This window comes from Danio rerio, chromosome 21, assembly GCF_049306965.1.
Source record: "Danio rerio strain Tuebingen ecotype United States chromosome 21, GRCz12tu, whole genome shotgun sequence".
NCBI lineage: Eukaryota > Metazoa > Chordata > Actinopteri > Cypriniformes > Danionidae > Danio > Danio rerio.
In genome coordinates this window covers 42,833,926-42,858,650 of record NC_133196.1, presented here as the reverse complement: position 1 = coordinate 42,858,650, position 24,725 = coordinate 42,833,926, and the positions used below count along the sequence as shown (strand labels likewise).

Below are 24,725 nucleotides of genomic sequence, written 5' to 3'. Positions count from 1 at the left end.
CATTTCTTATGGCCAGATGTTTTAAATGTGAAATAGGGAAATGTTCACACAGTCACAGGCATCAAAGGGACACTTTATTAAAAGATTAGAGGCTGTATTTTAACGGTCCATGCGCAGAGCGCAAAACGCAGGGCACAAACACTTTCAGGGCGAGTCAGAATGCATTTTTACTAATATAAGGACGGAAAAATCTGCCTTGCGCTGTGGCGCATGGTCTAAAAGGGTTGAGTTTATTTTCTTAATGAGTTATAGGTGTGTTTTGAGAATAAACCAATCAGAGTATCATCTCTCATTCCCTTTAAGAGCCAGCTGAGTTGCGCCATTAGCGCATTTGCTATTTAAATGAGTGGAAGTGAAAGTGGAAGTGGAAAAACTGAGCGATTCACTTGCAAGAAAACAGTTAAACAGAGTATCAACAGCACGAGAATGACAGATAAATGATCTACTCTCACTTTTGCTCTCGTGGATAGGGAAACCTTTAAGCACAGACATCAATTAGCCTATAAATAATTAATTTTGTTTGTTAAGCGCAAAGATTTGTTTCAAAACTATTTGTAAATTCAGTTCTAATTTCCAGCAAACGAATAAATGAACAATAATAACGAAGTGTGCTCAAAAACCTGAGTTATATCCTAAAACACATGCTGTGCCCCATATGGTCTAAAACCTGACAGGTGGGCAAATCTAAGCTTGTTTTAATAAAACAAATATAAATATGGATATAATAAATAATACTACTAATAATTATAACATTATACAAAAGCAAATTGTTATGAATGAACTGAAAAATCCGAGATGAAGAAGACATAAAAGCAGTGGTTTTTCATATTTATGTAGGCTAGAAAATAATAGCCTATGTTTTGTAATATTTTAATCCTTTATATTTATATCCTATATATATTCTTATTATATCCTATATATATATATATATATATATATATATATATATATATATATATCCTTAATATTTAAATTTTTTTCATATATAAAGATATTTGTGTATTGCTCTGTATCTTGTTTGTATTAAGCAGTGAGTAAGTGAGGCGCAACTGTCTGCTCTGGACTTTACTGGGTTTGTTTTGGTCTAATGGAAAATCTATTTTAGTTTCTCAAAATAGCAACGCACCAGCAATGCGCCTCAGAACGCCTTCCTTTTTAGATCAGAACGCCTATGGGCGCACATATGAGCGCAAATGCATATGCTACTTAAATAGCGTAGCACAACGCCTCAAAACAACTCTTGCGGCAAGCTTAAACTAGCAAAAAACTATTGCGTTGCTCCTTGCGCCACATTGCACCGAGTGTATGGGGCCCTAAAATGTACTCACTAATTACTCATGCTTCACTTGTTTCAATACTATAGGAGGTAATAAATTATATTCATTTTGTGTTCATTTAAAAAAGAAAACTCATACATGTTTGAAACAAGTGAAGGGTGCAATCCAGTGGTGTCCAAACTAGGTCCTGGAGGGCCGTCGTCTTGCAGATTTTAGCTCCAACTTGCCTCAACACAACTGCAAGGATGTTTCTAGAAAGCCTAGTAAGAGCTTGATTAGTTAGCCCAGGTGTGTCTGATTGGGGTTGTAACTAAACTTTGCAGGACACCAGCCCTCCAGGACCGAGTTTGGACATGTCTGGTGTAATAAAAGTGCTAAGTAATTTTTGGGTGAACTATCTCTTTAAAAATGGATGAAGATGATAAACTTTTAGTCCATTATGATTAAACTCTATATTAAACTATAATGCCAACATTGCATATCCTGCAATGTGACTACTGCGGATGCACACATTGCGATATCGATGCTGAAACCATATATTATGCAGCCCTAACTTGAAAATAGGTTGGTTGTCTTGACTTCTTTTCTGTCCTTGGCCAAAAACTTGCTCTCATTCAAAGTGCTAGGGAAGCATTATTGAAATCAATTTTACATGGATATAAAACAATTTAAAACAAAATAGATTGATGCTGTATTAAATTTAGAAGTCATTATTTTTCTTATTTTTACCATGTATATGTAGACTTGCATGAAACATTCGTCATGAAAATGTACTTGAAAGTTCTGGAAAAAGTATTAGAAAAAGTCATGGAATTTTAGTAGTAAAAATGTGTATGAGGGTGGCGCAGTAGGTACTGTTGTCGCCTCACAGCAAGAAGGTCACTGGTTCGAGCCTCAGCTGGGTCAGTTGGCATTTCAGTGTGGAGTTTGCATGTTCTTCCCGCGTTAGCGTGGGTTTTATCCGGGTGCTCCGGTTTCCCCCACAGTCCAAAAACATGCGGTACAGGTGAATTGGGTAGGCTTAATTGTCCGTAGTGTGTGAGTGTGTGTGTATGTTTCCCAGAGATGGGTTGCAGCTGGAAGGGCATCTGCTGTGTAAAACATATGCTGGATAAGTTGGCGGTTCATTCCGCTGTGGCAACCCCAGATTAATAAAGGACTAAACCCAAAAGAAAATTAATGAATGAAAATGTGTAAACCCCGAAATAAATAAAACAATTGATTAAAAATAATCAAATAATTTTAAATCTGATTTACACTTTTATCAATTAGTCCAGATAATTAAAGACTTTATAGTCTTTACTACTTGATTAAAGTTCATTCATTAATTTTCTTTTCGGCCGTGACGCTTGATTAACTTGGATTATTTAATTTTTCAATTTAATAAAAAGACTTAAGAATTCTAATTTATAATCTTAAATAGTGAATTAATGAATAATAAAATTGTGATTCAAATAAGCAAGATATGTGTAAGTAAAGAAAAGCAGTTTACTAATAAAAAAAACTTTTCAATCTAAAAACTTAATAGAAACTAAATATTGTCTGATATTTTTGACCCACTCATGACGTGATTTCATCACAATATGAACTGGGTCTGTTTACTAAACAACATTGAGATTTTTATTATATTTTAGGGTGGGGTGTTGTGCATGCATGATGAGGACAATAAATATTTTGTGTGTCCATGGCATTTAATAGATTAAAAACCTCTGAGCTAATTATTAAAGGATAATTTACTAGATAAAGTATTCCTCTATTTATTTTTAACATTTGCATTAGATAGTGCCACAATATCCCCATGATTCCTAATATGCATAAAATAAAGCTGTATCTTACTAGATCTTGTATACTACACTGATACATTTGCAAAAAATTAATTCCAAATGTAAATTTCCCTTTGAAAAGTGTTTCAAAATATGAGACACAAAACTGTGACATTGGATTAATGATTCTATTCAGGTTTAAAGCAACATTATAGAGATTGTTCACAAAAAAAAAGAAAATTAAACCGTCATTTACTCATGCTTTTTTTTCAAAGCTGTTTTACTTTCTTCCCAATGTTGAACATTAAATATATTTTAAAGAAACTTGGACACCTTTTAATTACCATTGAATTGTCAAACCTAACCATTGCATTACATGGTATTTGTTTTTCCTCCTATAAAGTTACAGGATTTCAGATTTCTTCAAAATATCTCCTTTGTGTTCAACAAAAAGAAACTAATAAGGAACCACGTGGGGATTAGTACATTTTCATTTTTGGGTGAACTGTCCCTTTACAATGAGTAGTAAATAGTTAAAGGTATTAATTTGTGTGCTGTTGTATTAAGCTTCACATAGCGTTACTTGCAACATAGCTAGAGCCTTATATGATGTTTAATACTGATATGCAGATTGAGATGATATATATTATTAAAAATGCTGATCGGGAAGAAACGCAGGGCAAGGCAGCCGCAGCACCGCCCAGCGCGTGTCCTTCCGCTTGGCGTCTCCTCTCCGTCTGCGCATGCACGAGCGTGTGCTGATGACCGATGTGGGGAAAGAGACGGCGCCATATTAGAAGAGATCTTATTGTTATTCTTTGTAAAGATACCATATTTCATCATAGCAAGTAGCTTTATTTGGTGAACGTGTATAGGTTCAACAGAGCTAACCACTTAATACCGCCTGAGGGAGCTATATAAATTCTCCACGTCGTTAGCGTAAGTCCTGTTTAAATATGTCTGGCGGTGTAATTCGAGGGCCTGCAGGGAACAACGATTGTCGGATTTACGTGGGTAATTTACCCCCTGATATCCGCACCAAAGACGTCGAGGATGTGTTTTATAAGTACGGGGCCATTCGGGACATCGACCTTAAAAACAGAAGAGGAGGTCCGCCGTTTGCTTTCGTGGAGTTCGAGGACCCGAGGTAAACACACAGTCTCAAACTTGCACTGTTCCTGTGTTTATCGGTTTGAGTTCGATGTACATAAAATACATAATGTTAAGTATTTAATGCTTTACATTGCCTTTTGTCTATTCGCTAGCCTTTTAAATAAATCCAGTAACGTTAGCGTTACTTTTATACTAGGTGCGCGAAGTTGTCTTGTCAGTAGGTCATATCATAACAAGAAAGTAACGTTAAAATCAGTAATGTAACGTTAAGCAGCTTGATCAGAATTCATTATGCCGAAGGCTGCAATTGATCAAAACTTTCACCCCGTTAATCTGTTTATTTGGCCTTTGTGTCATTTTCTTTTGTGTAAAAATTCGTTTTTGCAATAGACTAAGAATCAGATTTGGATGATATAAACAGTTCTGTAGATAGTAAGTCAGAATTCTTAGGAAAGTAAGAATTTATGAACATTTGAAAAAGAAGTAACGTCAACTTAAGAAATGCAACATGGAAATTCAGAGGAAAAGAGTTATTAGTGATATTAACACACAATTATGATGATAAGAATTATGAATCAAACTCTGCATTCGTATAAAATGAAATAGGCGAAGAATCCCAAATACTAATGAATTGATTGTTATCTCATAATTGTGATGAGATAAGAACATGATAAATCCAATATGCCAATTTTTGGTAAAACTAAAATTACAAGTTGAAAAAGTTTTTAATAAATAGAAATGAAAGAACAAAACTCATAAGTAGTCATTCTGTGAAAAAAATTAATTGTGAATAATATAAACATATTGAGGGGAGTAAATTGTAAATGTGAGAATCATTTTCAATTTCTAAATCATTCTGTGTATTTGGAGTTAGAATAAAAGAATTCTCACAATCTTAAATGTATAGGCTTTCACAATCCTGACTATTTGCTTTAATCGATTTTTACTAATGTCTTTCTTTGTTGGATCTTGCCACTATGTGTTTGAAATATATATATATATATACATACAATTTATACAAAATAGATACAATTTAGTGGTTTCTGAAATTGTTTTCTTGATTTTTCAGACTTGTAAATTGACCAGTTTTATCATTTCTTTGTTCAAATACAGCCAATATTTTAAATGGCAATTTGGCTTCTGTCTCTGACAAGTTCGGTCTCATAGCAAAAAGCATTTATGCACGCTCGTGTGTGTCAACCATAAAGAATTTAAAATCCATATTCAATCCGTTGATTGTTTTCTGTGTCCGCAGAGATGCAGAGGATGCTGTATATGGACGTGATGGCTATGACTATGACGGCTATCGTCTTCGAGTGGAGTTCCCAAGGAGTGGCAGGGGAGGTGGAAGAGGTGGAGGTGGAGGTGGTGGAGTTGGAGCTCCCAGAGGCAGATACGGACCTCCATCCAGGCGTTCGGAGTACAGGGTCATAGTGTCAGGTGAGCGCACCTCCAGTTTCTCACATCAATGTCTTGTTTTTCACACTCAGTTTAATTACTAGGCCCGAACAAGTGTTTGAGTGTTTTATTGGTTTAATAGCATGTTCATGATTGCATTAATATCAGAAACATTTTACCAAACCTTTTTTTTTTTTTTAAAGCAGACTTGGTTGTGCTTCATGAGTGTGTCCCTGACTTTGTAAAAAATCTTTTCTTCCAATATATTGCCAAGACTTACATTATATGATGTTGCAAAAAGTACTAGTTTTATTTTGACAGTTTGGCTAATTACTGACTGAACTTTTGGTTGCATTTTGTTTCTACACTTTCTAATTTGTGAAAAAATATTAGTAGTTATATAGAAGCAATAACTTGCTCTTTGAAGTCAAAATTTGTATTTATTTTTAATCAAGTTTAATTGTCTTTTTTTATTCATTGTTGTTTATTATTTATTTAAAATATGCCAATCAGTTATTAAAAAATTTGTTATTAAAACTATTATGTTTAGAAATGTGTTGTAAAAATCTTCTCTCCGTTCAAAAGAAAATAGGGAAAAAATAAACAGGGGGGCTGATAATTCAGGGATGCTAATTCTGACTTCAACTGTAAATGTGCTGTATTCTGACCAACCTGCTCCCTTGGTCGCAAACGTAGTTGTGATTGTACAGCATTTTTCGGCTTCCACGGCCAGGGCTTTTCTTCTTTTTATGCGCTCCCTCTCTACTCCTCCTTTCTGTTTACGTTCCGTGTTTTTGCCTGACTGAAGTTTTAGCTAGTATCATAAGTTATATGCAAATAGCTACGTCGCTGAAATGATTGGACCTTATGGTAATCGCGCTTGCCTGATTCTTGATTTGAGGTGTCCATCAGGCTGCAAGCAGCCTATGGTATGTCGAGGTGAGGTAATCGGCGGCAGGCCAGACTGACCGTCAGGCCACCGGGAAATGTCCCGGTGCTCCCGATGGCCAGTCCGCTATGGCGAGTGGATAGTGCCACGGATAACCGAACTAAGGAGACAATCTCGCCATAGTCCGCCCCTGCCGCTCTTCAGGGACGTTGTGCGCAACTCACCCCTACCGCTCTTCATGTACGTCTCGCGCGCACATGCCCCTACTCGGATACGTCACTCACTCAACCCCTGACACACACAACGCGCCGGAGTGACTCCCCTCAATTTCAACACACATGATCGACCTGGATAGCCTGGAGATGCGACATTAATTCTTTTATACTGAAACTTGCCTTTAAAAAGTGCTTCCTTGATCTTATCCATGTTTATTTGCATGTTGAACACACGTCTACCACAACAGGAAGTAAAAAAAAAACCTGCAACTGCGTTAATTTTTTTTTACGCGTTAATTATTTCAAATTAATAGCATGCGTTAACGCGTTAATTTTGACAGCGCTAATTTTTTTTGACATGTTTTTACTTTAATGATTCATGATAGATACGAGTAGGAATGAAAATATGAGTACATTAGGATTAAAAAAAACTACACTGGTCTTACAGTTCAGTTGCGATTATGTCTTTGTTTTGGTTTGATTTGTTATGGTGCATCACAATGTATTACATTTACAATTTGTAATTCAGAATAAATACACAAAGGGGAGTACTAAAAGTCAACTCGACAGATCTCACAGTTGCTACTGATGTGTCCTGCGATGAGAATAGAGGCCAAACCTCGACACACATATACGGCCACAGGTGTCACACTTAAACTGGCAAAACATAGTTCGGTTGTCTACTGCTGCCATAATCCGCTTGGACTCAAATAAATGTATAGCAGAATGGCACTGTAATCGCCATGTGGTCTTCTCTAAGATCACCTTTTCAAGGTCATGCAGGTCCATATTGCACCATTTTAGATTGAGATTACGTTTTCTCAATTCAAATGAATAGCAACTTAGACCCAGAAACACAATTCCATACATCATGACTTAACAAGCAGTTAGATAGCCTGTATTAGACAAATGAAGCATTTGAAGGCCATGTCTATCAGCTAATTCGAGAGAGGAAAGAAAACGTTACCTCACAGAGATATGCCACCAGGTCAAATGGTGAGTGAAACAGTGAGAGAAAAGCAGAGATGAAGCTTTACAATATATGCTTTAGTTTCCTCCCTAGTAATGAAATAGGGGTCTTGAGTTTTACTATACCTTCAGTTTCAGTTAAAGACTGCCCCAGCAAACTCGCAGTGAATTGCCTTTTGCATTACTCACATTTGCATTTGGCTTCTCTCACCATTGTTTGCTACTGTGACACAAATGACTATAAATGTATGCTATAACCGGTTATAATCTATTACTGAACCGAATGGTCTGTGACAATTAATATTGACATCCCTAGAGTACATGAACATTATAGTTTTCCTTTGCTATGAACTAAGTAGGCAATCACTGTTTTTTTATGTATAAATAGACCATAAATTAAATTGCAGAAGCTTAAGGTATTATTTATTACGTATCTTTGCTATTAACAATATGTTCAATGTCAGTTTTATATTGTCGCTTCATATATAGACCAATACAGGCTTATGGCAGATTCTAAATATTTTATTTGGTAACTTGCATTAGTTCTTGTGGGCCTCATTACTATGATTTATACTTGCTTGTTTTATTTCAATCACATTATATGAATTATTAAGAAATTGCCACCTTTAAACATAAAATATTTATGTTTTGTTTGACGAAATTGGGCAGTATAAAGGCTCCTACACACCGGGACGTTTTTAGTTTGCGTTTACGTCAGTGTTTTACGAGACGTTTTTTAGTGTTCAAACCCAAGCACTTTTCACTGGCGTCAAGCTGAAGAGTATGCTAAATCACTCTTTTGACGTTAGATGGTGCTGCACAACTTTAAGCTTCTGACATCAGCTTATAACACAGAAGAAGAGGAGGAGAGGAAGTTCGCACGTTTGTTTATAAAGTTACTGGTGACTCGAACAAGCATAGATGGTTCAAGCAGCAGCTCTAGCGATGAAGAAATGATTAGTGTTCACAGAGCAATAAGCAGCTCCACGTTCATATGGCCTCTTGGCATCTTCTTCAATGTGCGCTCGCATTGACAGTTTTGTGCTTGAGCGCCTCCAAGTGCTGTTTACAGTAACTTCAGCAGCTTCGTGCACGTGGGCAAAAGTGCCGATCTGATTGGTGGAGAAGGTTTTGACGCCACGTGTCAAAGCAAAAAAAACGAGCATGAGGCATTTTATTTTTTTTTAATGACGCTTTTGCGCCTGGCGTTTTGCTCGTTGGTGTGCACAATTACATTGACGAGGCGTTTTTTTTTTTTTTAAATGACACTTTTGCATCTGGCGTTTTGGGCGTTGGTGTGCACAATCACATTGACGCCCTTTATTTAGTTACGAGGCGTTAAACGTCGATAGAAAACGCGAGCAAAAAACGTTGCAATGTGCACGAGCCTTAAGACATGCTTTCTAAGATATTAGCCCCTTTCACACATACAGACCTTTCCGGAAAATTGCCGGCAATTTTCCGGAAAGGTTGTATGTGTGAACAGGTCCTTTTTGAAAATACCGGTAAATTCGTTCTGGCTTTTTTCCGGATAGAGAAGTTGTAACATTACCGGCAATTTGCCGGAACGCTGCGCTGTGTGAATGCAGAAGGAAGATTCCCGTAATAAGCGCGTGCACGTCTAGAACGTGCTGACGTGAGACGTCTGCTTTAGCCAATCACAACAGTCAGACGCATTTACGTCCGTGCGGTTTGTGAGGATAAAAGCCTTTGAATATTTTTCCAGACACATTTAGCTGCTAGAAGTTAGTCAGATTACGTTTATATGTTCTTCTTAATGCCAACTGTGTAAATAATCATCGATGAGATGCTTATGATAAGCCGTTGTTTGTTTACCTTCAAGCTTTGTGTGCGCCTATGAGCGCCTGCACACGCACATATTATGAACATCTCGACATGCGAAAGTGATCCTGCGAAAGTTGTTCACAATATTGGTCATCCACAGAGTTTGTAATTTAGTCAAATGTTTACAAATACAAGCGCAGCCGTTTAAAGCTCATTTGTGGTGAATGATGTCAGAATTTACCGGTATTTTGGAATGGATGTGTGAATGCTCTTTTCCGGAAAATTTCCGTAACGTCCTCGCCTGTGTGAACAGCGCTTTTTTCAATATACCGGTAAAGTCGTTCCGGAAATTTTTCAAAAATTTACCGGTATCACTGTGTGAAAGGGGCTATTGTCATTGACAAAAAATCCATATTTGTTTACCTAAATGGCATTTAGGTCATCCAAGCATACCAAAAGCTGCAGTCAAATGCATCTGTTTCACTTATTCACCAAAGTTCAACTTCATAGTTTAAGTTAGTTAGCTGTGTAGTCCTTCTTTTATGAGGGGAATTAGGCACTTTTATTAAATGTTTAAATGTTTTTCTTTTCTGTTTTTTCCAGGACTTCCTCCTAGTGGCAGCTGGCAGGACCTTAAGGATCACATGCGTGAAGCAGGTGATGTATGTTATGCTGACGTTTTCCGAGATGGCACCGGCGTTGTGGAGTTTGTGCGCAAAGAAGACATGACCTACGCCGTTCGAAAGCTGGATAACACTAAGTTCCGGTCACACGAGGTAGGTGTGAGTTTGTAAACATAGACCGCCATTGGAAAGGACAGGACAGGACAGGGCATAGCTTAAGGATTTGGGAATATCAAGGTAAGCTTGATGTCAGAGACCCATTGATGGAGCCACATGGACTAGGAGGATTCATGGAATAGGTCTTTTGAATGTAAGTGATTTTATCAATGGGCCACATACTAAAGGACTGTAACTTTATGTGGCACTAAACCTGAGAACGCCTAAATCTGTTTTAGATTCACCAAGTGAGCCATGATTTAGGAGTTACCCAAGATGTTGTAGTTCTTCGTTAGAAAGTGTCCTGTTATGTGTTCCTCAGGGGGAGACTGCGTACATTCGTGTAAAGGTGGATGGCCCGCGCAGCCCCAGTTACGGGCGCTCGCGCTCTCGCAGCCGGAGCAGGAGCCGTAGCCGAAGCAACAGCCGGAGCCGCAGCTACTCTCCACGCCGCAGCAGAGGATCTCCACGATACTCGCCCCGCCACAGCCGTTCCCGCTCCCGCACCTAAACATCCACACCCCAGCTGTCGGCTGGCCACAATCATACACACCCTGTGTCGCCCTCTATTGGACCCACTGTTGTACTTCATTGCTCTCTTGACTCGTTTCCGTCTCTTTCCCCAGTTTGCTTTCTCTCATCTTTGGTTTGTTGGGTTTTTATGATTTGACTGTCATTTTGCCAATGGCAGCTACACGTGGTGTAAGTGGATGCTCCCCTTTCTCCCCTTTCCTTTCCCGTCAGTTTTTATTTTTATTTTTGTCGTCTCCTAAACCATGACCCTGTTGTGTCTTTGTCTTGCGTTCTCATTTTAATTGGATCTTCATACTCATCCCTTGTACTATATTTGACACAAGGGACTTGTTGAAATGCTTTAAATAGTTGTATGTGTGACGGATTATTCTGCTACTGTTTTTTTTTTTTTTTTGTTAACAATGCTTCATTAATTGGGATGGGGTCATTTTTTTGTTGGAAAACTGTTCTACTTTTACCTTTTCATGTCTTTCTATAGACAACAGAAGAGCAGGATTAAAGAAAGCTTTGGAATAAAGGATTTTGAAGCACAGTTCATTCATATTAGGATATGTGGAGGAGGAGGAGGAGCAGGCATTTCATTTAAGGAGGCAATGGTATGACGGCAAGCAGCTTTAGTCACATTCAAAAAGGCAGTTGATGTTTTTCTACAGACTTCCAGTATTCTGGATTTTCTTAGTTCAGTAACACATTAGTTTTGCTTTGCCATTCTTCCTCCCTTCACAACACTCCCCTTCCTCATTTAATTTACCTTTTTCTCACTGGTCATCGCTGCTAAGCATGCATGTGTACTGTCTGGATGTTGCAATGCTTGTGCGTACATTTAAGACCGTGTTTTGTTCCTTGTTTTTCTTTTGGATGTTTGAAATCCAAAAACATTTTTGCCTGTTGTCCAAAATGTGCTGGGATTTGGCCTTTATTGATCTTCCATGTAGATTTATCATTAGACAGCTGCAGTCGTTCTCATGTAAATTGTGTATTTGTCAAGAGAAAGTATCTGTTTTATTTCCTATCTTAGTTTTCCAAAGAAATAAGCACAATTTAATGTGTTTAGGCGGTGCTCTAAATTTCTTCCGGAGCATATCATCATAGTCTGGTATCCTTTTTGTCATTAACATAGAAATAAAAAAAAGAAAGACAAATACCGCTCCTATTATTAGTTAATGACAGCTTTTAATAATAGACGCTCTTCATATAGTTGTGATTCTAACTTGTTACCTCCCTCTTTTTGGTTTTGCCGGTATTCAAAGGTTTGGAGGAGGGGCTCACTGTGTCCCGATCCTTGGAGCCGGATCATTGGATCAGTTCAGGATCAGGATTAGCATTAGGATAAGGATGGATACATACATGGAGCGGGATCAATTTACCGGGAACGGGAACCATAGGAGAGGATCCCAACCCCAGCCCCGCATCCCCCCACCAAACCACATTTAAAGGATACCTGACGTCGTAATTGGCTTCTCTAGAACCAAATTAAATTTTTTTTTTCTTTTTCCGTGGAGTTCCCATGATGTGGGCAGAAGGGATCCAGGCGCCTCTTTTGTTTTTGTGAGATGAGTTTTTCAATTATAAAAAAGGAGCAGAGCAAGGAACCAGAAGGCTGGATCAGTTGCTTTGGATGGAATCCGCATGAGGAGCGTGGTAAATAGAGGGGTTATAAATTCGTGGGAGGGTGGGAAAATAGGCACATTTTGAGGGGGGTGTTGTAGTTTATTTAGGATTTCCCAAAAAAAAAAAAATTACTTTTCAAGTAACATTCGTTGGCATTTGCTGTGTTGGCAGTGGTGTTTCTTTTCCCCCACAATTGGCTACTTTATATTTCTAGATTGTAGTGTATTATTTTTCTCTTTCACTCTTCTTTAAATAAAGATTGAATGTTCAATGAATGTTTCCCTTGCTTATTCTTTTATTCTTTAGAAATGAGTATTGAATCTTGCACAATAAAGGTATAAACATGAAATGTCCACATTAAACAGTTCTGTAGCTGGGGGGTTTGAGTGATTCAGAAGACTCACCCCTCACTAACAAAGTTCCAGAATGTTTTGTCCTAATCATGAGCTCGTTTGTTCGATTGATTTTGGAAATAACCCATCGAAAAAGACCAAGCAGAATTCTGTCGGTACTGATTTGGGACCCTAATTTGGCACTGCATGACTCCCTACGCCAAATTCAACAACCCAAATTCTGACTGAGGAATAATTAATGTGCTGTGCTGGCGTGTCCTTTTTTTCCTAATGATATATGATGCAATACATTTGTATTTTAAAAATAAGTACTGCTTTCATATTTCTTTATTTTGAATCTTTAGGCACATCAGAAATCCAACAAGCTAATTCAGCTAAAAATAGTGCTTAAAATGCAGTATTAAAAATCTCATTATTGAATATAAAATGAGGTGAATGTCTGCAAAAGGTCCACTTTTTAAGAAGAAAAAAAAAACTCCTTTCACCAGGCTGGCTATGAGCCTCTTTAATTTATAAAGCTATTTTACATGTTGATGCAAGTGTCTACTTCATGATTTCTCTTGCGTTGTATTCTCATTAAGCTGTAACAGATGTGGTTATGTAAAAAAAAAGCATCTTTATTCTGATCAAACATGACAATTGTATTATGTTTTAATGATTAAGAACATCTTGCTAACAAAAGTTTGTGTAATGGTTTGTAGGATAGTGTCAAACTATAAAGAATTAAAAGGAAGATTGTTTGGCATTTTACAGCATGATCAGTGGTATTTATACACATACCTTTCTCAGCATGTAAAGTACACCTCTCATAAATCTATCTTTTCAATTCATATTTTTAATATGAAGTTATACAATATTATATTTGTGCATATATAGATTAGTCAGTACTGACGCCAAATTTGGAGCTTATCTAACAAAATAACCTGCGATAATGGTCCAAAAGCTAGTGCACCCAAATTTAGATATTATAATAAAATATTTGATACATATTTTAAAAGGATTTTAAAAAATCATTAGAAGCAAAAAATGTTGTTGAAATTTTATAGTTTGTAAATTATTTTTTAAATAGTTAGCTTGATATTTAATTGTATTATCTTTCATTTTGTAAATATGTTTGGCGACAAATATTGTTTTAATAAATATGTTTAGTAAATCTGTTTTTTTTTAATGCACCAAAATACACTGCGCAAATTCACTGAGAGATGGATAAAAATATTAATTTTCAAAATGGGGTGAAATGAATTATGCTGAGCACTGTATACATGCATGGCAGATTTTTTTAAGTACATAAGCAGTTCACACTGACATTTTAGTTGGTACTGGAAATTATTGTAAATGTATGACATGAAAAAAATGCGATTTATTTAGTGTACTCTGACCTGTAGTGTAAATAATTTAATAATTGTTAAATAATAAGTATCTTTTATTTTGTCTTTGTAGACTAGTTTGCAAGAATATAACTTGCATAAATGGTGAAGCTGCTGTTGGTTAATTACAGTAAGGAAAATGTATTTAACATTTGCCCATGATAACATCTAAAATGTGGGCAGTCAGAAGTATTTTACTATATAGAACGATTTTTTTTTTTCATTTAGACTAATTGGCAGTTGTGTCAAACTAAGAAGTAATAAAATTGGTCAGTTCACAAATGTGAGCAATCAACATAAGGAAATCCTTTTCATAAACCACTAAATCGCATCCAACCTTGTATTTTACAGTGTGGTAAACAAATGGAGTAATATTAAACCTCACAGGAATCGATACCTTTGCCCTCAGGATGTAGGACTGTGAATCCAGACGGGCCCAGGTGCATTGTGGGCCGAAATAAAATGCGGGCAGTGTGAAGCTAGTGGAAAACGCTCGTAACACGCGGGGAGAGGCTCGGCGTCCGCCAATCAGAAGGCCGGTGCAGTGCGGTGGGCGGGGCTTTCTCAGGTTTCGTGACGCGAAGTTGGCTGCGAGTTACGAGCGCCGCCGCATGGGTTGAGTTACGGCTCAAATAGTGGCTAGTGAAGTCAAGCGTGAACAGCGGCTCTCAAAGCCTTATCTAAACAGTATTCCAGTGTTAAAAGCATCAAAAGAGGGTGAGCACTGTTTTTGCCTACTATGCATGACCATATCGCTCGAGAATAAAAATAATGCATTTCAAAATGTACATGAATGTGGGGAAGTTTACTTATTGGTACTGTATTCAAATGAAGCATCGTGGACGCAGCTCTAGCGGCTACCTGTACTTTGCAGCAATTCTGCTTCCCCGTGTAAATCATTGTTGTAATAGTCGATTTTTTGAGAATCTTTTCAGAATGAATAATTAGGGCGGTGGCGTGCAATGAAAGTTAGAAGTGCTCGGCGTCTGAAGAAAAATGTTACGTAATTCTGCCAATCATGAGCGAGCTTTGAGAGCAGATGCTGAGTGAGGAGAACATCATCATCATCACCACCAACGTATGGCTCTGATGGACTGATCTGAATCCAGCCGAAGTCTCTTTAATTTTGACATGACTGTACTTGGGTAAAAGTTGCATATTTTTGCTTTGTAAAATTGGCCACAGCTCTCAACAAATAGTTCTCTCAGCCTTCTATGATTCCCTCACCATGACCTTATCAAAGGCAGACACCTGTGCTGTGTAAATTATTAATTGCACTTCACAGCATAATTTAGTTTCATTCTGCCCAATACAACTTAAAGCACCTTGATGCCTGTGTAACTGTTTAAGATCTTTAGTTATTTTATATATCAATTTAAAAGCACAGTATAGAAGTTTTTACCATAACAGTATTCACACACACACACACACACACACAAAAAACACTAGAACAGTCTTATATAGTTACTTGAATACTTTATCAAATATGTTTTGAAGATTGTTCAAATTCAGGGAAATAAACTTTTGACTAGTGACATTATGATGTCACACACCCTCGATTTTTAATTGATTTTGTAGAAAACGGGGAAACGCCAAAGATACTTAAATATGTTTAATATTAAGCTTCCCAGAGCCACATTATAACAGAATCCTAAAATAAATATAGTATGACTGATCGCTGATTCTTCCCCACATGTTCATGACCAGAAGAATCTAAAGCGCTGGACTGTGGCATATTAAAAAATCATTTGTTATTGTGCTGCTTTGCGCTCATCTCTCGTCAGTAATTGCTTCAGCATCCTTTTTTTGTTTTGAAAGCTTTCAACCTCATGGGCCGTTCACACCAAACATCATTTTCGGCTCTGCTCATTTTTAACGCGAGGCTTGCCACACTGCTTTTTTGTTTACTTTAGAATAGAGCAGTGTGCTGCATTTTTTTATGTTGCTAAGCAACCGGTTTTGGTGCTGGAGCACATGACATTGGGTGTGTTTTCAACTGCAGGCGCACAGAGCGCTCCATCAAAAATGCAAGGTGTCTGGTGTGCATATACAGAGTGTAAAACGCTCGCTACCTATAATAAAAAACTATTTTAACACCAAAGCCATTTAAAAAAAAAGATGCCTCTTACTTAAAATAAACACTTTCTCTGTTATTGAGGCTATACACTGCTTCATTTAGCTCATCCATGAATATTATTTCAACATGACTATTGTAGGATGTATTGAAGACAGCAACTCCCATAATTCCACTCTGTCACAGCTTCATCAATCAAAATTATTGTCTCTAAACGATCTGATAATCAGTTTGGCCAATATTTTTGCAGATATTCTTGATTTTATTTCAGTTATCATGTATGCTGATGAAAGGGGGAAATAATCTATTTGTGAACATTCAGAATTTATATATTTGGCTTGTCAGTAATAGTAATGGTTATTAAACAAATTATATAATAAAAATATATTTTATTTAATATATTTGTCAAAGCAATTCAGTTATTGTACTTATTGGCAATAGGGTATATGCGGAAGGACTTTTAATTTATCAGTATCCTGGGTTAAGCGCTTCCGGTGAACTCTATGCCATTACAAAATTGTTGTGTTGAAGTTTGTTTTCTATAAAAAATAGCAATTTTCACGGCCTGAGTGGTATCCAATTTAAAGTGACTCTCAGATTGTACAAGAAGCACTGCATTAAATAGCATTTTCCCCCGCCATGTCTTCAGAATATGAACATTTTATTTTACCCCAGTATATTCAATAGAGCTTCTCCGCTCGCCTGCTAAACTTGCCGGGCGCTTGCGTGTAAATGGCTTATTCTCATTTAACGTTTTAACAACTAATTGAACTTTGAAGTCTATTTAACTGATTATTTTTTAATTAGATCACAACATCGATACTGTAAAACGAGAAAAAGACACATTAACCATTCACCTGAAGTATATAAGTATGGAAAGATACATTAGCTCTGCATATATTCTATAAAACAGTCTAACTAATAGTCCAACTCAAACTTATAAGATTAGTTGAGCTCTACTACACTTTTTAATTATTTATTTATTTAGAGTGTACCAAATTGTGGTACTTTTAAATAAGTATTAAGAGTTACGCAAATATAGTAGAAATTGAAAGTAGTGATCTGTACACACACTATGGCTAATATTGCACACATCACACTGTATGCTGGACACTTAAGCTTGATTAGAACTACAACCATAAATATGTGTTAAACTACAAACATGGTGTTAAACCAGACCAACGGGTAATTGGAGAGACTTGGGTAAAGGGGTTTGAATTGTGAATAATATCTAACCCTATGAAAAATTGTTTTGTGTTATATTTCATCAGCAACATTAATTTTAACAATGACACTGTTGGTCATCTCTTGAATAATATTTATGCAAACTCAAGAGAATTCTCTACAGGAAAGACCTGCGAATGGGAGATTACTTCATCTCTGATATGATAGGAAATGAATTTATAAAAGAAGTGTGGAGGATGTGATAAGATGATTGACAGGGCAGTGTAACTAAGCAACAGAACGTTCAGTTAATGACCGAGTATTTTAATGCCTGCTCTTATTACATACTCAAGTACTACAAAAAAAATTAGTCTATACTATTAGGGCTTAGTATAAGAAGTTGGTGCTGCAGTAAAATGTAAATGGTTTCAATTCACTTTATTTTGCTATGCAGTAGTAAGCTCTTTTCTGTGATTGGTTTAGGTATACCAATTAAATTACAAATGAGTAAATGACTATGAATAATGAGTGACAGTAAATTAAAATTGCAATTAAAATAATATAAGAAATTGCCAGTTGTGAAATAATTTAAATTATACGAAGAAATTAATTTTTAAAAGAAGATGAAAATGATTGAGATCAGAAGTCTTTGCATTCAAGTATGACCCCTGTGTGTCATTGGTCAAACAAATAGTCCCGACCCCCACCTTTTGTGATTTGGTTAACCTATTTTTTTTTTTGTTATTTTAGTGAGTGCCACATTGTTTGAACCAGTCAGAAAGTTACCCTACAAAAATGTGGGCAAACACTCTATTCAAACCTGTACTTGGCATTGTACTTGTAATTGGATTGGAAAAAATGCATCCTAATACCAGGTGCGAACAGAGCCCCTGTTGCATATCCGTTTGGCCGGTTTAGTTTAATTTCAGTAAATATAGCTGAATATTCCTGTGCTTTCTCATACATCCTGCTCACTGAATGGATTTCATCAGGTCTTTCCCTCTCCTGGGTCCAACACTGAGTACCTGAGAGTCTTTTGCATGGGAATGTGATTGAGGTGGCCTCCTTTTTGTCAAATCATGACTGCACGTTTCCTTTTTAGTAGATGCACTAGATCCTTAATAAGCTGATTGGAAAGATATGACTCTGTAAACTCACACAGGTCCCAGAGCAGACCGCTTACTGTATTTGCCTTTAAAAGATGTGACGAGCAGCAACAGTGGCTTGGGAACGGATTTATTTTGTTTGTAAATGAAGACTGCGTGGGAATATTCACTATTTTTGACATTATTTTCTGCTATATAAGCAACAGGCTCTTGAGTTTTGTATGTGAACACCAACAGTTTTTACATTGGTTTTCCTACATGGGTTGACTCAGTCAACTTAAAAAAGACTTGCTAATAATAATATTAAACTTAATCTTATACAGTGTTTTTTAAAAGTAGCATCTCATAGCGTTTATATACAGTAGAAAATAGCAAGGTAAATGCATGCATAACTAAATAATAAAATCTAAATTTTTATCACATAAAAGCTATCCTAAAAAGTATGTTTTGACTGTTTTAAGAGTACTCAGTGATCCTGCGTTTCAATGATGAAATATAACACTGAAAAGGCAATTTTATTTTATTATTTCTTTATTTTATTTATTTTTTTAAATATTTTTAAATATACCCAAACTTATCTTGATATAATTCATGTTGTTGCAGATAAAATATAACACTGAAAAAGCGTTTTTTATTTATTTATTTTTTTTATTATTTTTTTTTAATTAATTTGTTTATTTTTTGTCTATTAATTTATAATCATTCAAACAACTTTATCGAAGCCTCTCTACTTGACAGTTGGTCTCACTCATCCATCATTTTTATTGTTTACCCGAGTTTGTAGTTCTAATCAAATTCACATCCAACTCGCAATTGTGGACAGTATTTGTGGTCAGAGTAATGGACAGTTCTACAATTTAAAGTAAACCATCCGGGCACCTTTAGCATACTCTTCAACATACTATGCAGGGTTCAACGCTTGGGATTTTTTTTACTGCGCCGATAGGGCTTGTGGTTGAGATTTTTACTTGCCCTGCCAAAGTTTTCAGTGGCCCCACCAAAAAAAAAAAAAAAAGTTAATAGCTAATTCTTAGCCACATATTTTAAATAATGTGGCAAAATAATGTTTGTGAATCTAAAATTTAAACATTTTGAAAATGTTTATAAATGTATAATGAGCTCAATTCAAGATTTTATGCAAATGAAAGAGCGTTATGGAAAATGTGCTGCTATTTTATTGTAATTCTAAATTATTTTTATAAAAATGACTTAACAGATTGGTGAGTTTTTTTTTTCTTCTTAATTTTGTACCCATGTTATTGTCTGCTTCCAAGACTTTAGAAACAGATGTTTTCTTTTAGCCTCATAGTTTGATGTTGCCGCCGTGTTGCCATCTTTTCGCTGTACTGGTTGTTGGCAGGTTACAAAAAAATAACATGCTCCTCGTTACTGGCCGATAGGGGCCAGTATAATCCTGTCTACTGTCCCGAGCATCTTTCAATCTGGCCCTGGACAACCGGGCAGTCCTTATTGTTGAGCCCTGCTATGGTCTGGGACATACTAGATCGATATTCGAATACTATTTAGGATGGATAGCATGTGAATTGAAATGCAGCAGTTGTTTCTGCAATCCCATAGGACGTAATGAAGACCACGATTTTCCTGATTGTACACTCATTACACTACAGCTTTGTATACGAATTTGCGCTCTGGTATACATATATATATATATATATATATACTGGTGACAATTACATGTGGTGCCTTTTAATGCAGTTTTATTTCCCCAAACGCTCCATTTATTTGATAGATGCACTGGCTCAACCAATGGTGTAAGTTGAGGGGCGGGTCGTTTATGTCTGACCACTGGCATGTGTGGACTGGAGAACTCTGGAAATCTTTTCCTTTTGTTTTGTTATGAGAGTGACACAGTTAAACATGATTGCATTGAAGAACCTAATTTAGCTTTATGATTCATGTTTGTCCTTGTTGTTTAATGGTTTCTTCACATTCACAGCCACCATGACTGACAGGAAGGCAGTAATAAAGAATGCTGATATGTCTGAGGACATGCAGCAGGATGCAGTGGATTGTGCCACACAGGCTATGGAGAAGTACAACATCGAGAAGGACATTGCTGCATATATCAAAAAGGTCATGTGCAAGACATTTAGGATCGACACGTTTTTATTTGTACGATCAGATTTTAATTTCAAATGCAGGTCTTCCAACAGGGGTCTTTTTGATCAAAATGCTGAAGTGCTACTTGATTGAACTACTGAGTAATATTACATTATTACATGCACTTACCATATGGTTAGGGTTAGAACGGGGGTTAGGGTAATTTACATGTAATTATGCAATATTACATGAGCCTAAAATTTGCCTAATTTTCATCGAATATTAAATCAGATTAAAATTCAAGTGTTTATATAATAGTGCCTGAGACTGGTTTCTATAATGACAGTTTTGATATTCTTTAGTTCAATTAGGGCTCTGCAATATTGCACAAAAAAAAAGATCACAAAATCATGTTTCATAGCATTCGATATCAATAATTATAGAATTTTTTTCAAATACATTTAGAAATATTATAATTTTATGTACCCACTGTATTTTAATTTACCAGCATTACTAAGGCAAATGGTTTCAATAGTCAAGAACAAAAATATATAAACAAAATATCATCTTTTTATTATAAAATAAACAAATATTAAAGACACTCTTAAACTTGACAATGAATCTAATGCGTAAATACTGAACAATCCAAGCAAACTTCAAAGTGTGAATAATAATGATACAGTAAACCTCAAACTCTGTTAACAACACAAATTTCGATAAGTAAATCTGAGCTTTAAAGTAAAGAAACCAACCATTATTATTCGAACACATACTGCAACATTACAAATTGTGAAGTTGAATGACTACATTACCCCCTATGCTAAAAAAATATTTCGGATAGGGTGCTAGTAGCTCGGATGCACAAGAAAAGAAACCAAAAAGCCACTCTGGCAACATACTTCTATGCTTTTTATTTACAATCTCCTTACTGCTGCTAGCCACGGCACTCATTTTCACAAATGTGTTATTATTCTGACCTTAAGTTACAAGCTTGTGGATTTCTTGACCATTTACAGTGGGCTTTGCGCTCTCGCTCCCCTGGTATCTCTCATAACTAGGCGACCATCTGATCAAGCGTTTCCTCAGATAATGACAAACAGGCAAACCATTGCTGCAGCTCTGATGCAAGAAATGTGTATATTACATACAAAGTGTGAAGCAGATAGGTTAATTTTTTATGATATTGACAATGGTGTTTGTTCAATAAATATTGATAATGATTTTATTGCCCAGCCCCAAGTTCAATAGTATTATATTGATTTATTTTTTTAAAGAATTTTCATTTTTATAAACTGACTTTTAGTAATGAATAAATAAATAAGAACAGTTGCAATTAGATGTATTTTTTCCTACTGGTGCCTTCAGAATGTATTAGGCCCCATATTTTAGTCATGCTTATCAGTGGAAATGTTAACATTTAAATCATTGTCATATCGACTATAGAAGTGTTTCTCTACCACATTCCCGGAGGACCACCGGTTCTGCACATTATCCATAGCTGCTTCTGAAATTGCATACTTGTCTAAAAACAGTATGCGAGCCGAGTAGTATGTCCAAATTCATAGAATTCGGAAAACTGTATGTGAAAAATACCCGGATGACCTACTACTACCAGCAAGATTCTGAAATAAGCATCTGATGCATGCTACAGTATCCCATGATGCACCGTGAGAGAATTTATGAATAGGAGTGAAGCCACTCAACTGACACCGCTAGGTCAAGTAGGTGATTTTCGACGCAGCCCTTGTCTCCTTAACCAAACACACCTGTCACCTTATCAGCTCATTAGCAGAGACTGAAAGACCTGTAATGGATGTGACAGACAAATGAGACATACAAAACATGCAGGGCTGGCGGTCCTTCAGGAATGTGGTTGAGAAACACTGGACTGCAGCATTCATTGTTGTTTTTATTTTTAATTTTTATTTTTTATTAATGAACTACTTGAAGGCAGAGTTGTTTTTTTTGTGTAAATTGTTGAATACTTGTTTAAAATGAAACTCGCACAAATGTAGTTCATGTCAGATAATAATAATAATGTGATTTTAATAATGTGAATAATTTGAGTTAATATAACAAACATGTATTGTTACATTGAGTATAGCAGTTAGCATTATTATTCAACAAGTAAGCCCTAATGCTCACTAAATGCTTCACTATCACCCACATTATAGTGTATTTCATTAAATTAAATTTTAATTTGTTAAATTGTACATAATTAAAGATGGTCTTAATGCCTCTGGTACTGATGTATATGTGTATATGGTACTGAAACACAATGTCATCACAGGCAGGGTTTAAATGCACTCGTTGATCTGTGAAGTTCCTCCTTATGATACTGAATACTGTCAGTAAAGTAATCATTTCTGTTTTTGCTTTTCAACAGGAGTTCGATAAGAAGTACAATCCCACATGGCATTGTATTGTGGGACGGAACTTTGGCAGTTACGTGACGCACGAAACGAAGCATTTCATCTACTTTTACTTGGGTCAGGTGGCCATCCTGCTCTTTAAATCGGGCTGAGGAACATCTGACAATCGTGAAAGCTGGACAGCAGATTTGGACTGTGATGCACTGAGGCTTGAGCCGCACACACACACACACACAAACATACACACATGCTTACATTCTCTCTCTCACACACACAGACACACACATACACACACACACACACACACACAGACATTACTTTAGCTATAGAGGCTGTGCATAATTGCATGGACCGTGTATATTATTTTATTTGTATATGTTGCAATACAGTAACTTTTTGCTTTCTGTAGTTGCACGAGATGACGCAACAAGATGTTTTTGGGTTTTTTGTTAGGTTTTTTTCCAAGTCCAAATTTATTTTGCACTAAAGTTGTACAAAATGCTTTGACCGCTGCCTTTAAATTATATTAAAGAATGATATGTCATACTTATTTTGGGGTAGAAGGTGTTTTTCTTTTATTAGCCTAAACAGAAAAGTCTATTCAGCATTTGGTTTAGTGTCTGGTTTATTTCTCTGTCTAGTTTATTTTAATTTTGACTTACAATTCTGTCAACTACTAGCAACTTATGCAAAGTTACCGCTTCAAGATTTTAGCCCTGATTTTGACCCGATGACAGGTTTTGAGAAATTGCCGACAAATAGACGAAATCACAGGCAAATCGGTGCTTGTTCACACGAGTAACAATCAATGTCGCAGACACCTTTCAGATATTTAGCGATTGGAATCATGTTGCTTGAAATATGTGCTGGTTGAAAATAACATCTGTAATCACCAACAACCAATGAAAGAGCAGCATCCACTAGTTGGGGTATCTGTAGGCCAGTGGTGTCAAACTCAATTCCTGGAGGGCCGAAGCTCTGCACAGTTTAGTTCCAACCCTGCTCCAACACACTTACCTGTAGGTTTCAAACAAGCCTGAAGGACTCAATTAGTTTGATCAGGTGTGTTTAATTAGGGTGTGTTTAATTAGGGTCTGCACTAAACTGTGCAGAGCTGCGGCCCTTTTGGAACTGAGTTTGACACCTGTGCTGTAGGCCATCGGGAGGTTGAGGGATGTCAAAATATTTGTTTCTTTAGTGCTCCTTGACACAGACAATTCTGTAACTGGTTATGTACTGATGTCATTTACCTCATATGCACTATTGTGGTATCTTACTATGGCGAGGGAGGGGAGCGCGAGTACGCTCGGACTACTTAAAAACGCAGAAACTGCACAATTTTTTTGCTGTGAGTTTGCTGAACAGTCTTTCACTGACACTGAAGTTAGAAGCGCTTGTTTCACTGTTATGGAGAAACTGAAAGTAAATCTCTCTCTCTCTCTCTGTGTGTGTGTGGCCCTTTTAACCTGTTGGCATGAGGTAACTTTTCCTTTTTTTTTTAACTTTTGCATTTTTTCGGCCTTTTTGGACCAAAGAAATGGAGGTAAAACTAGTGGAAATTTGACAGTAGCACCCATGTCTGTTTGATGTGTCATCTGAGCAATAAAACAACATCTCGGGGGGGGAAAAAAAAAAGTTAATTCCCTAATTCCCTTCAATATCCAGGTTAGCAAAATAAGTGCATTTTATAACTCACTAAAAGCTTTTTTTCGAATTGGGTACAATAAAAAAATATATAATAATTTGATGGTTTATTTCTGGCATTTGGGGGTGGTGGGAAAAAAACAAAATAACGGCCGTTAAATTACAGAAATTTATAGTAAAATTATAGACAGAATTACAGAAATTAAAATTTAAGGAAATTTCTATCATTTTAATGTCCGTTATTTCACGGT

The 24,725-nt window shown here is 36.4% G+C and overlaps 2 protein-coding genes across 3 annotated transcripts; both read left to right on the top strand.

The window, feature by feature from the left end:
• The first annotated feature begins 3,797 nt into the window (after positions 1–3,797).
• srsf1b (serine and arginine rich splicing factor 1b) lies at positions 3,798–12,604 on the top strand. Of its 2 annotated transcripts, XR_659427.5 has the most exons (5): positions 3,798–4,187; positions 5,409–5,593; positions 10,013–10,185; positions 10,511–11,318; positions 11,973–12,604. XR_659427.5 is itself a non-coding variant. In NM_200593.2 (4 exon segments), coding segments are annotated over 4 exon segments (738 nt in total). In that variant the 5' UTR covers positions 3,814–3,996; the 3' UTR covers positions 10,700–12,604.
• Positions 12,605–14,671: 2,067 nt separating this feature from the next.
• dynll2b (dynein, light chain, LC8-type 2b) lies at positions 14,672–23,379 on the top strand. The gene is given in 3 exon segments (NM_001030000.2): positions 14,672–14,770; positions 20,355–20,491; positions 22,845–23,379. Coding segments are annotated over 2 exon segments (270 nt in total). The 5' UTR covers positions 14,672–14,770; positions 20,355–20,359; the 3' UTR covers positions 22,983–23,379.
• Positions 23,380–24,725: the final 1,346 nt, after the last annotated feature.